A 14,783-nucleotide genomic window follows, 5' to 3' on the forward strand; every position below is an offset into this window, starting at 1 on the left:
GAGAATGAGGCAGTAATTATATATTTAATAGACTCCCCCCAATTACTGTGGTCCAACCACTCAGCAATTCTCTTCTGAGAGAACATTTTGATCAGTTTGTTTCAGTGTGCGACTGCAGTGTCAGGAGAAGGCAGGAGTGGACAACCCTCAGAATTTAGGGTGCTTTTGCATTGGAAACATGAATGCTGAAAACATTCATTCTGATTGGCCACAAGGTGATGTGTTCTTAAAGCCGCTCCAGTGGAGAGAGTCCAAGCACTGCCTTGGTAATAAGATGTGGCATTTACCAGGCTTTGCTGCTGCAATTATTAACCCCTTTAGAATTTTGCCCTTCAATAAGGTGGCTGTTCTAATCTCTTTAGAGATTAATTAAAAGAAAACAACCTAATTTTATTTCGAGGGATAGCAAAAGGTTTTAATAAAGTGGCCAAACACCTGGAACTAGGACTTCAGTGGGGCGCAGTCTGGCCTGGTACTTTTTTGTACAAATAAAATAGTGGATGACGGTGGTGTTCAGTGTTCTTCTGGAAATCCCTCAGCAGGAGCCTGGTATGAGAGAGGATGTGAGGGGGAGAAAGTAAAAGATGAAGGAAAAGAAATGTCTGTACATGGTACCCCTCTTTTAAGAGAACTGAGCACAATTCTAACACTGGACAATCCTGATCACAGAGTTACTAGAAAAGACCTAAAGGAATAAAAATGAGATGATCACAATAGGACTATAGAGCTATGTACTTTACTGTGGGAATGAGAACTACCAAGGTTAATAAATATGTAATTACTGTGGCTTTTCTGGGACTGAATAAGCCACGCAATATTTAAAATGCCTGTTTCATGGCATAAGAATGCATTGTGTCATTTCATGATAACATGGTTAACAGTTAACTCTGAAATGTAAACCGAATTTCAGAACATCAGCTTTAGAAATAAGCATATAAACAGGTCAGTGTACACAAGAGTTCAAAACAACCACGTGAAAGAGCAAAGGATGTACCTCACAATAAGCATTTTTAGCTGAGGTAACAGCCTTGGGGTGTGTCCCTACCAGTCTTTGGTACCTCAAATCTAAAACTGAAATACTTATGTTTATCCTGACCTCACTGCAGTGATTGTTTTGCATTAATTTCTTAGAGTTAACCTTGTGAGTACAGTGCAACATGGCAAATACCTGTTTTTAGAGTGCAAGCCCTCGTTCGTGGTCTTTAACTTAGAGCTATTCTAATAATAAAATAACTACATGAGTGCTGCACTCAGCAATTTGATATGTGTGGACTTTTCCAGAACACTTTAGAGATGTTCCTTAAGACAAACACCTTTCTTCATCTCTGGCTTATAACAGGGACAACATCATTCATCTGGTTACTAGAGGGTGACATGCAGCATTGTGGCTCCAGGGTTTAACTCCTAGTTTTCTCCTCTGTTTTGGCATTTCTAAATAAGCAAATAGGAACCCAAAGAGCACTTTCAACAGTGGAATTAATAGTTCTTCCCTAGTATGTTAATTATATTGAGTGCAGAGGTCACTCTAGTAACATCTCCTACAGTATTTAATGCTGAATTATGTAATTCCTCTTTTAATATTATTCTACCCAATGGCACATGGAAATTTGGGTCATATTAACTGATGTAAAGATACTTGGAGCTCTTTAAGCAACAGGTAGGGAGATATCCTTCATCTCACTTCCTACACTGCTCTGGGAGAACAGTTAGTGCTAAATAGCTTTCAAAAACAAGCAAACAAACCAACAAACACCCAAAACCCAAACAAATTCACAACAAAATGCCCTTTCCCTGCTGTTTAACTGCTGGAAGGCAAGGGTGAAAACCACCCCCCCCCCAATGGATGACAATATTACCCACAGTCAGACTTCTGAAATTTCTAAGTAGGAAGGAAAGTTTCAGGGCCAGTCTCGGTTTCTGGATTTGCCCCAGTTGTTGTGGATGGGGAGATGCACTTCTTGCAAGAGAGAAGCAACAATATTAACAAGGTTCAATGATAAATTGCTCCAGTGGTTTAACAAAGTCCACCTGAGTATTTACTGCACCAGGATGGGGTCAGACAAAACTGTCAGGGAGAGGCTTCCACTGAGCCACAGGCTCCAGAAAAGAGCCCCTTGCAAAGCCTTGCTGGAAAACAGGACAGGAGAGTTCCTTGTCAGAGAAAAACAAAAGCTCCCCACTGCCTTAAAAGCCAGTCCTGCCTGCAGGTTGGGCACTGCAGTCTCCTCTGTCTGTCTGTCCTCACTTACAGGAGTGCAGAAGCAAAACTGAGGCAGAATTAAAATCCACCAGCAGAATCAGGGCTGTCAGACTGGAGCTGCTCTCTGTGGAGGAATGCAGAGATAGTCCTTGGAGTCACACAGGGCACACAGAGCTGCTTTTCAAGGGGAAAGGAGCTGCAAAGGAAGGAGGTGGTAAAGGCAGCCCCTGAGGGAAAAATGGCAACATCTCCACTTCTTGGAGAAATCCCTGACATTCCCCTTAAAAGCCTGCTCTCCTGAGTCCTGGCAGAGATGTAGATGACTTTATCCCAAATCCCAGCCCCAGGTGTTCTGGTCATTAAACCCTGAAGCAGGGTAATGTCAAAGCATGAGCTGTAAGGCTGTGCTGTGCCAGAGGAAGGGCTCACAGGGCAGCACCTTGTCACAGCACTGCTGGATGTATTGGGGACTGGCAAGGGATGGAAAGGTGATTTCCCTAAAAGAATATTCCTTTCCAGACTACAGAAAATATGTATCCTTGATTCCTTAACTTGCTAAAAAGCTATATTTATTCTGGGCTCTTTGGTAATTTTTTTTGTGTGTGTATTTTTTTTGTTTTGTTTTGTTTTGTTTGGTTTTGTTTTATTGGTTTTCTGGTTTTTTTGGTTTTTTTTGAAGAAATGGTAAAGGGTGGTTTAGGCATGTTATCTTTACTGAAGGGAAATTAGGCTGTTGTGATTGCCTCTGTATGGCAGCTAAAGAACATTTAGGAAATTTTATTGTACATTCTGAATGGAATAAAACCCCTACCTTGATTTGACAAAGTGCTGTCAAGGGTCAGGAAAGCTCACCTCCTGAGCTAATTTGCTGGTCTTATTTAAAATCCCTTGCTATTAGCCAAATAATTATTTCTCCTCTGCTCAAGCTCCTACATTTGGCTAATGTGTGAGCAAAGCATCAGGAAGAAAAATTGTGACACCTGGAGTCTCACTGCCAACATTTAGCAGATGACAGAGTTGTTCTGTGCCCCCATTCCCTGGGCTGTTTCTCAGAGCAGACCCAGCCTTCTCATGAGCTTTCTTTCTGCTATTTAAGCAGTTGAATTTCACTTATTCCTAGCATCCCCAAAAGCCTGTCTCAATGTTTTTATCCCTGACTGTTTTGAAACTATTTCAAGGAGCCTGAGCAAAAAAACATGCTGTAGTTACCTAGGTATGAATCTGATGAGTGAACCAAGTGATTTAAACCAGTTTTATCTTTATCTTCAGAGAATGCAGGTTTTGTCTTGCCACTCAATTGCATACAGCTGCTTTATTGCACACAGAATGTGTTGGATTGGTGTCAAGGGCCTTTTTCTCCCATTTCTCTTCTGGTGTCCAATCTTTTGAAGTTTAAAATAGCAGTAGCTTTATAACACTTTAAAGGCTAGGATTAAAAGCTAGGTTAGCCTAAAGGATTGATGGAACTAGGAAAGTTAAGACAGGAGGAGGTCAAAAGAGTGTGTGTTGGATAAACCTATTAAGCAGAGGGTGGGAGTTGCACCACTTAAGGTCAGCTCCAAAATCTAGTTTGATACCCTTTAAAAAGTAGGCATTTTGAATTGTAGTAAAAAGATTTTCCCTTGGGTATGGCAAAGTAATTTTGGATCCCAGAATGTTTCTGTAGTGCTTGAGACAGCAAAGCATTCGATGTAGAATGAAGCAAAGTATGCAGTAGAAAATCAACATGCAATCAAGAACTGGATTCCTGAGGGAGACTCTTTTCTAAGGAATCTGCTCAGGCAGAGAAAATGAGAGCTCAGATCCTTAGAGCATACCTAGGGCTCATTAACACGCACAGTTAAGCTTTATTCTGTGCAAAACATGAATTATTGCTTTATTGGGAGCACGGCAGATTATGTAACTGCACCTTCATGGAAATAAACCAGCACATCTGATTTTAATCTTGCCAATAGCAACAGCTCTGTTATCAATTTCAGCCCACATTCACCTCCTGAAACCTCCACCCCAGTGAAAGGAAACCCTGTGGGACAGTAATGCAGAAGTTGTTAATGCAAAGTGACCCTGTACTTTTGAGATATAAATCCAGATTAACAATGAACACACTTCTTTTTGCGCCCCATCCTAGTAATTTTTCAAAAAGTCAGGAGTTATAATTCCTGTAATACCCTCAGAAAGCTTAGTTTAAAATACACAATGTAAACTGACATCTGTGCAATCACCACCCTGAAATGGTGAAGCTTTGACACATATTTCCATATTTTCTGCAAAATATGGACAATACTCACATTTGGGAGAAATTCTCAGCCTGATTATCTGACAGAGAGGTTTTTCTTTGTAAAAGTGCATACAAAATTGCTGAGTATCCAGTGCAGGACAGCTTTCCTATACAGCACAGCAGTTAAGCTGGGACTGTCAGAGGTGCTGGGTTATTTGCTCTTCTGAAGCAGGGATGTTTTCAGGCAGTAACAGTTCAGAAATGGATTTAAATGCTCAGCTTTCCTTATTTTTTTATTCAGTTTCACCCCAGCAGTATTTCTTTATCTATCTCAAGCCCAAAATTGTGTTTTTAGTAATTGACTGTTTATTATTTAAAGCATGGAAATTCCCCCAGACTTTTATAATTGGTGAGCTGAAAAACTCAGATTTTTTTATTCCCTGAAATGGCATTACCAATTTTTCAAAGAAAATAAGCAAGACTTTTAAAATAAAGAAACAGCTATTTGTACTGTAATTTGTAGGTACTGTGATCAAAAAATGAATTCCATTCAGCCATGTTTATATATCTTACAATATGTGAGGTTTTCTCAGCTGCGACAAAGTTGCTGTCATAAACATAGAGAAGTCAAAGTAAAATGGGCAAACACAATCCTGGTATAATTCCACTGGCTGAAATGCATTTTTGCTCTTGCTTATGATAATTCCAAGCATGTGCTACTGGCTTTAAGTATAAACTGCCTGAATCAAAGTCAGGCGTAGATTTAAACAGAATTTAGTCATCATCAGACGATAAAAATAAGTATTTGTCTTTAATTATGGGTATTTTTCCCTCTCAAATGAAGCAATTTGTGACTAAAAGCCTAAGCTTTTCAAAAATGCTCTTTTTTTAAGAACTGGAAAAAAACAGTAGTTGTACATACTTTCCTAGAAACATTTCTTCATGGCGAACTGCATCTCAGCTCTGCTTTTGTCACAGAAATATTTTGTTATCACAAAAGACACGTAATTCCTTTTTCTTTTGAAATTTTTACTAATTTCAGAAATGAGCCTACATCAGTGTCCTTTTTCATTGAAATACATTTGCAAAACTGAGGTAGGAAAGTTTTCTACTAATTTTATCAAGAGGAGAAAACATGCTATACTTAGAGTATTATGGGATGAAAGTCCTTAATTTTTTTAGGCATTAATTAATCAGGTATTTTGCATTAGATAATACTTTAAAGGCAAGATTGGGTTTTTAATGTTTTCTGTGATTTCTGTGTGTTTGCACACAGTGGAGGTGGAATAAGGACAATTTATACCAATCATAGAAGACTGATCAGATTATTAAGAGCAGCCAACAATCCCTCCAAAGCACTACATCATTCTAATTTTCATAGCATTTGGTTCCCCACAGAACTGTGCAATACACTTTTTCATGCTCCCTTTATCTCTTTCTCCTTTAATAACAAATTTTTTTTGAGGGGAAGGATGATCCTGCAGGGAAGATGCTATCTTAGAACTCAGATATGTAAGTTTGTTTCCAGAAGACATTAAATTCATCATCTGGGAACTGAAGATAATGTTGCTTTTTCTACTTTTTGAGAGTCTTGTGAAAATGAATTCACTGTGGATAGAAAGGCATTCAGATAGTGTGAGGAGTGTTGTGGAAGGAATTAAATGTTCTCTGTTCTAAAACAATGGAATGAATGCCAAGCAGCAGCATTAGGAAATGAGTGAAATAGAGCTCTGGCCCAAACCAGGTGTTTTCCATTCCCACAGTTCATTGGCTCTGACTCTGATGTCAGATAACACATTAATTTGTTTAGCTGATCCAAATCATATCATTATTGCAAAGTGCTAAGTGATCTGCACACTGATAGCTTCTAACATTGGCAGACCTAAAATAAAAATAGCAATAGAACTTATAAAAATAGCTTGGAAATATTATGGAATAGATGCTATCCCATGTTGGTTACCAAAAAGTAGCAGGAGCACATGGAACAACTTACAGGGCTTTCTAGATCTTACTAATCTCTCTTTCACTCCAAAGATATTCAGATCATACTTAAAACTTTTTTTGAAAGCTTTCATTACCTTTTAAATGGATTTTACCCTTCAAAAGTGTTAAGTCCCCTTGGTTTGGAAAGACTTCAAATCAAGGTCTATCTTTAATGTTGCCTTTTTGAGCAATGTCCCACTTTCTGTTTTTGAAGTGAGGAAATGCTTTTAATCTTTTGTAGGTGCACAGTAAAAGGTTTTAACTTAGCAGTGGTTTTATACCACAGGGTTCTGTGTAATGGCATTTAATTACTTCATTCTGCACGAGCATTCATTTATACATTGCAGGAACAAATAGATGGAAAGCAAAGGATTAATTTTTTACCAACTTCAGAGTAACAGCGAAGCTGTCAGTATCAGAATGACATTATCAACCTTTTAAAATCATGCCATTAGGACTTTTTGGAGAGTAGTACTTTCATAGGGGAGCAGCTATTGAGTCAAACACTCAGCCCCAGCTTGAACACCAGTGTAGAAAGTGGATGTGGAGAAAAGGAGAGTTGTTTGCAATTTTTTGCATGTTTTAATTTAGGCCACAATCCAAATTAAATTGAAGTCAACCTGGAAACCACTTTTTCTCCACTCAGCTTCTTGACCAAGTTTGAAGCCTGTAGAGAAGGAGCCATTCTACTTCAAATGGAAGCTGGAGTCCTGTAATTGTACTTAGAACTGAAATTGCAGAAGCAGCTTTGGGAAAAAAACAAGTTTTGTCAGTGATTGTGTCCCACACACTTGTGGGATTTTCATCAGCTCCAAGCAGGAGCATTGGTGCCCTGCCCTTTAACTTCTGACAGTGAAACATTTTGACACTCCATCATTTTGCAAACAATCTCATTTTCTCTGCCAAAATGTAAGAGTTTCATTACTTTGAATAATTTCTTCCAAGAGAAATACAAAATTGATGACAACTTGCAACATACCGTGGTGAAAAAATCCCAGTTCTCTTTTCCATATTTTGGTGGAAATTTGAGACTTTGTTTACTTAAATTACTTTAATTAAAGCAAAACTTTGGAATATGAAGAGTAAACTGGGTACAAATGTAGGACAGCAAGCATTAAGAAAATGTTAATAAAATTATATTTTTATTATATTAAAAAATGTGGTGTTTTTTGCCTCTACTGTAAAGTCTGTGCATTTGGTTTTTCAAGGCAGTTGGTTGGATCAGCTGGTTATTTGTTACTATTGTGGGTTTCTCTTCAGGCACTTCATATTCTCTCAGCTTTTACCATCTGCCAATAATTATAGCTGAAGAGACTTGCCAGCAAATCCAAGCACAGCATCTTGTCCATAGATTGTTCTCCATCCATGTCCACAAGACTGTGAACACAGGGCTGCTTAAATTTATCATGTTTGTCCTCAAAAATGTGGGCGTCAGCTGGAGAGTCTGGAGCAGAGGAAGAGGAAGGTCACTACTTTTGGAGGAGCTCCCCATCCTGGGGATCCCTGCAGGAGTTTGGGGAGATGCGGGACAGTGGCCACATATGGTGGAAGTGGGGCTGACATCCCCAAGCCCAGCAGCCAGACCTCACCAGAAACATTGGGAATGTGCATGACAGAGACACCTGCACAATCAGAATATCAGTCTGGAATTGTATCAAGTTATATCTTAATCCCATGTCATTGTCAAGGAGCTCTAGGTAGGAAAAACGTGTATTTTCATTCCAGGCTCAACAGAATATCAGATTCTGTTTTTTTTTTTTATTCAGGTGTCTCTGAATTCAGTGTTTGGATCTGAATTTTCACCTCCCTTAAAATTTCAAGCTTGTCTGAATGCACCATGCTCTACTTCTTATTTCCTTCCCTCTGCACTTACTACTGAGCTGTTAGTCACTGCTTATCTGCTCTTGGTGTTAATTTTTAATTTGAGCAGCATGTGTTGAAATGCTTTCAGACGTGGCTGATTTTGATACTAGTGACATAATTACTGCCTGCTATTAGATAAGCAGTGCATGACTAATAAATGTAACCATCTATGCTCATGACAGACTTTTGTTGGGACATAAAATGCAGAGTTAATAATTTTGACTGCAAATATCATTGCAAAGACAAGTAAAGGAAGATGTGCCTGGCTGGCAAGCTTTAGGATATTGAAATAAGGAAAATTAAAAATTAAGGAAAATTTTGTTGTCAGAGACAGACAATGTCTTTTAACTTCAAGCCTTTAACTTAATTCGTTTCATCAGTTACTTTTTAAACCACTTTGAGTGCAAAACTGTCTCTCTGTGGTGTTTGTGAGGTCCTCAGGATGAGGGAAGAGATGAGAATTTGACTCCATGTTCTCAGAAGGCTGATTTATTATTTTATGATATGATATTATATTAAAGAATGCTATACTAAAACTATACTAAAGAAAGAGAAAGGATACATCAGAAAGCTTAGCAGGAATGATAATGAAAGCTCGTGACTGAGTCAGAGTGTCTGACACAGCTGGCCATGATTGGCTATTAAGAAAAAACAATTCACATGGAACCAATCAAACGCCCACCTGTTGGATAAACAATCTCCAGACCACATTCGAAAGCATAAAACACAGGAGCAGCAATCAGATAATTATTGTTTTCATTCTTCTCTGAGGCCTCTCAGCTTCACAGGAGAAAATTCTGGGCAAAGAGGATTTTTCAGAAAATATCGTGGTGACAGTCTCTCTACTTCTGAAAGTGTGGAGGTGAGAAGAAGGCCGCCCTAGATGAACCTGGATGTGCTGAATCTCTCCTGCATGGAGAGTTTTGGGCTGGCACTGCTCATCCAGGGTGTGCCTGCCCCAGAGGATCTGCCTGCTGTTTGATTGCTCCCTGCCAGCACAAGATTCTCTTTTTTTCTACCTGTACCAGTAGTGTGGGAGCTTGGTAAAATATCTTTATATTTACTTGCCTTTGTAGAGTTGGATTTTCAGCTCTTATAGCTCTTCATAGGACACTTCATGTAGGATTTTTCCAGGAATCTGCATTTATAAAATTGATTTCCAAAAAGTGGCTTTTCCATCCACTCAGGCTAAGGGAGAGGTCATGTCACATTTATATTCCTGAGGCTGAAAGCCTCCTGTGTCACAGAGAGGGCCCATCATCTCTGCAATGCCCTTGCTTTGGTGAAGAGAGGGACTCAGGGGATATTGAGAGTGGTAGAGACAACCAGTGGAACCTGTTATTCTTTGAGCTGGGGTGTGGATGGACTAGGGCTGGTCTGGGGTGCCATAATTGGTGCTATCAAGCAAGAAATGGCACTGTTATCACTAAACTGAAAGATCAGCTCTGCTGGAAGTGCCAGTTACTGGCAATATATGAAGTGGGTTTCTTGGTCTAATTAGGGAATATTTTTAAAAGACAGTAGAAATCATGGGAGTGAACTGTGAACTTTGCATCCCTCCCAGGTGAATTATTGGTGTGAATTCCTAAAGGAGAAGGGGAAAATGCTTCTGAAGAAGTGTGATAGATTTCTTTGGGGCATCTGAGCCTTGTTAATGATCTCCTGCCTTTGTCCTGAGTTTATTGTAGCAAAGTAGTTTAAAAGTGCTGATGCAAGGATTACAACAGACTTTAGGAAATAATTTTTGTACAGTCCTTTCTGGGCTTCCACAGATGGCTGCTGCATTTCACCCTGTGATTTTTACATGCATGAATGGAGAGCAAAGAGACTGTGCTACCAGTGCAGTGCATCCACCATGGAGCCTTTCCATCCTTCCATACATTCTTCCACACATCAGGATAATAAATAACACATCACACCTGCTCACAGGTGTTGAGGTTGCCTAGAGCAGCCGCCTCCAGTTTTTATCTGTAGATCTGTCGTGTATTAAGAGCACTTTTTCTATCCTTGTTTGGTATCAAGCTTGGGAATTCCTGGTGGAAGCTTTCCCTCAGCTGATGATGTCAAACCACTGCTGCTGGTGTTTAAAGCTCATAGTCACAGTTTGATCTCATGCCCTGCACTTTTTTCTGCTGTAAAACACATTGCTCTCCTTTAAAAATGTCCTTTGTCTCTTTTCACAGAGTGATGAGGTTCTAACAGTCATCAAGGCCAAGGCACAGTGGCCAGCCTGGCAACCTCTGAATGTGTAAGTAAGTAGGGAATTGTCTGTCTCAAGAGCTTTGTGTTGGCTAAAGAAATAACCTAAAATTTGTTGATAGATGAGTTTTATGAGATTTTCAATTTTTTTTCTTTTTTTTTGGTGGAGTGTGTTTGATTGGTTTGTTGTTTTGTTTTGTTGGTTTTGGGTTTTTTCCCCACATTTGTTTATCTCTTTTCTTCCTCTTTAGCATCTCTCCACTTTTTACATAATTTGGTTGGCTAGCTGTGGCAGCAGGACTATCCCATGGAGTTTGTGCCTCGCACACATAAACAGTGATGTTTATTCAATGCTTTCTCAAATACGTTACACTGTTCTGCATGTAGTAGCAGCATTTTTTGGCATCCTCACACTCTGTGCAATGCACTGTTACAGCAAACCCTGATGCACCAACAGAAAACTCTCAAAGGACTAATTTTTCAAAATGCCAGTCTGAAACACTCTGTGATGCCAGTGCATCCACCATGGAACCTTTCCATCCTTCCACCCATCCTTGCATGCATCAGGATAATAAATTACGCATCACACATGCTCTCAGGGTATGCTAGGTTGCCCAGAGCAGCAGCCTCCAGTTTTTATCTCTAGATCTGTCATGTATTAAGAGCAATTTTTCTGTCCTTTCTTTGTATCAAGCATCAACAAAAAGCTCTCAAAGGGCTAATTTTTCAAAATGCCAATCTGAAACACCCTGTGATGGCCTCCTGATCCTGGTGGTGCTGTAACATAACCATGGCTGTTTCACCAAATGAGGCAGGCATTTCCTTCCCAGCATCTTGGCTCTTGGCTCTCCAGCACTCAGCAGAAAAGAGAAGAAAACTCCTCTTTCAGGATGCTCTTGAGTTTCCTGGAGGCCCTTCAGGGGAGGTGTCAGAGCAGGGCTGGTGGTTCCTGGATAATTTATCTACACTTGGCCCAAAGTTCATGCTCATTATCCAAGCCCAAATGGGTGAGACCTACAAGAAGTGACTAAAGATGTGGATAGAGTAAAAGGGGTCTGAGCTGACAGTCAATTAAATCGTTGGAGGAGCAGGGCAATTAGTTTACTGCAAGACTGTATAGGAAAATAGTCCAGTTTTCTATTTCCTGGGCTCAATTAGTGAAGCACTGTGTCTGATTTTGTCACTTGTATTTCAGAAAGCATGTGAAAACTTGAAGGTTAGTTAAGGGAAAAAAAAAAAAAAACAAAAACAAACCTGCAGAAGAGTTCAGTTTTGAGAAAACAACCTGTACCCTAAAGGGGCTTAGAAGCTCTTAAGCAGCTTAGGACTTAAGCCATTCACTTTATCCTTTTCCCCTCTGCAAAAAAAAAAAAAAAAAAAAAAAAGGTTAGGAGGTGAGCTCAGCTTAAATAGTGAAAAGATTTCTGATAGCTGATCCCTCTTTAATCTAGAAAAAACACAAGCCAACAAACAAATGAAAAAAGAAAGCCAACACCAAAGTATCAAAGTTTGAAATCCCTTCTGGCATGGAAGCTCAGGAAATTCATGACAAGGAAATGGTGTGGGAAAAGACTTTACCACTGTGACTAACCTTGAGAGTAGCTTACCTGAGCATAAAATGAATTTTCTCTCACTGGAATATATTTTAACCCAGAGACAGGGTTGTAGGCTCTGCACAGGAGCTGCAGGTTAGGCTTTTTTGGCCTGTGTAATGCAAGAGGTCCCAGTCATGGCATTCCTGATTTATGGTCTTATCCTGGAAGTCCAGGATTTGGATTTGGTAATGTTTGCCATGGAGCAGCTGTGGATAGCACTTTTTTTCCTTGCTGCCTTCTTTCCATTGCCTCCAAATTAGGACTTTAAAATCGAAACTTTCCCATTGTTCTGCTCTGGAGAGTTCTCTATCTCAAAAAAGCCATTTATTTTTTCAATCCCACTTCAGTCCAAAAGCAACATATCTGTCTGATGTTTCTGTTACCAAAGTGAACAATTCCTCCTGGAACTGGCTGCTGTGGCTGCCAGGCAGGCTTTGGCATAGAGCAGGTTTGTATTTTGTTCACAGAAAGATGGAGAGAGGATCTCCTGCTCCAAAGTCTCAGTACATCAACTTGAATATATTACATCAAAAAAATTAATGCTAATTAAAGTGTGTTGCTCCAATCATGATTCCTAATTTTATACAACCCTAAGAAACTGCATGAAAATCTGAGTGTGAAAAACTTCAGGAGCTTTCTTAGGCAGATTCTTTCACACAGATGTCTGTGAATGTTTTTTGCAACACCCTCCACATGTTTTTCCAGTCAATTCTTACCTTTTCTCTATGGCAGTTCTCACCTTTCAGTAACATCAAAAAGACTAAATCTTGGTATTTTTGCTTTGAAATGCTCTGCAGGGGTTCCCCTAACCCTTCACTTTACAGGTAGTTGATTTTTGGCTTTTTAAACAGTATTTTTTTATCATATTTTGACATGGTGTCCTGCTTTTTGATTCCACTTGAAAATATGATCTAAGCTTCACAAGAGGACAACATTTTCAATATCCTTTAACTGGGGTTAATTTCACATTTTCTATAGTGGCTTGTCCTTCTTGGAATTTAGATTAGAGCTGTGCAAGTGTTGAATAATGACTCCTCAAAATAAACATTTTTTCTTTTATTATATGCAGCACAACCATCTTACTAATCAAGAATTGACTAAAAGTCATGAATATTTTATTTTTGTGTAGTCTTTGGTTATGTATGTAATGTAATAGGATGTGATAGTAGTTCCAAAGTGGCATTTCAATGTGCCATGATAAGCACAGCATAAAACTGCTTGTGAATGTGCTTCACAGCAATTATAAAATGCATAATAGTATCTTTTTAGGGAGGTCTGTAGTGTCAAAAGTTGTAAAATTCAGCCTGCTCTCACTTCAATGTTTACCTCATGATTCCATGTCATCTCCCTGTGTGATATAATGTGGAAAAAACATCCTGCCAAACTTCACTGAGTGTTTTTTGTGGATCCTCTACTCAACGTGCCTGCTCTTTGTCACTGTTTTCCATTTCTATTTTTCTTCCTATCACTCCTCTTCATTATCCTTTCTTCAGTTTCTTAATTCAGGGCACCAGCGTGCAGAAAACTCTCCTGAGTTTTTCCACAGAGGAGACAGCTTTGGGTGATATTTGTGAACCAGTTTTTTGCCTGACTGAAAGAGCATCACTGGTAGCATGAGAAGGATGAGTGCCAGACCGAGTAATAAAACATTTTTGCTGTGGCTTATATTTGAATCACCAAGTCTTGTGTCTGAAATTCTGACTTTAAAGTACTTCCTTGAGCACACTGGTATCAGTCTCCAGCACACTGTCAAATCAAAGCAATTTTTCTTATCTTTCTTGTATAAACAAGTGCACAGCCCATTGCTCCCCTTCCTTAAGGACGTGTTTCAGGCAGAGTCAAAATGTTATTTTCATACCCAGCTGCAAATCGTTGGCCTTTGGTGGTATAGAGGATAAAATACATCAAAACCAGATTGTGCCACTGGTGTCCAAATCTGCATATCTGGCACCTGTGAAACAAACAAGCTGTGACAGAAAAAGTGGGATAAAGAAGGCAAGACTTTAAAAGTTAATGTGCATCAAATTCACCAGGAGCGAGTATATTTTAAAATTTTGCCTCGACTTCCCTTTCCCAAAATATATGCCATCTTTTTTTGTTTGTTTGAGTTTTTTTGGCTGTACTTGTTATTCCTTTATTCCTTTTATTTCAAATCTGGACATCACCACTGAGACACAAAAGAAGTATTTGAATTGTAATTCTTGGGTCTAATCACTCTTTTGTATTCCCTGTAAACCAGGGGAGCACGTAGCCCTGTGCAACACTGTGGAATCTGAAATTCCATGCACAGCCTACCACTGATAAATACAAACATGGGTTCCATATCCATACAGGATGGAAATTATTCTCCAGTATGTAAATTTAAAGTTTAGTACATCAGCCTATTGGGAACATATTTCAATGCAAAAATTCAAGGTATTTTATCTTGGTAAACAGCATGGTGAGAGTACCTAACATATAAAGAGTTTAGCTGTTATGAAGTGTACACAAGAATTTTCTTACTTCTCTCTCACTTTATTTTTTTTTTTCTTTGATGCAAAACCTCTTTTTCTTTCCAACCTTTTTATTGCCTCAGTCCATTCTTAGTTACAACCAGTGTACCTTGAAGTGAAAGGCGTTTTTCCTTGCTTTCATTCTGAACTATCTGAAGTTTAGAAAACTGTCCTTTCCTTCCTTATTGTCCCTCCTGTTTCCATTTCCCCTCTCCCTGCTGTTTGTGTGAGCA

At 39.2% G+C, this 14,783-nt stretch overlaps 1 protein-coding gene across 1 annotated transcript in view; it reads left to right on the forward strand.

The window, feature by feature from the left end:
* Positions 1-14,783, forward strand: part of SPON1 (spondin 1) — a 188,422-nt gene that overhangs the window by 146,083 nt on the left and 27,556 nt on the right. The window contains exon 7 of the mRNA XM_059848395.1: positions 10,448-10,512. Within this exon, the coding sequence (XP_059704378.1) occupies positions 10,448-10,512 (65 nt within the window). The remainder of the gene's footprint in view (positions 1-10,447; positions 10,513-14,783) is intronic.

This window comes from Haemorhous mexicanus, chromosome 6, assembly GCF_027477595.1.
Source record: "Haemorhous mexicanus isolate bHaeMex1 chromosome 6, bHaeMex1.pri, whole genome shotgun sequence".
NCBI classification, from domain to species: domain Eukaryota; kingdom Metazoa; phylum Chordata; class Aves; order Passeriformes; family Fringillidae; genus Haemorhous; species Haemorhous mexicanus.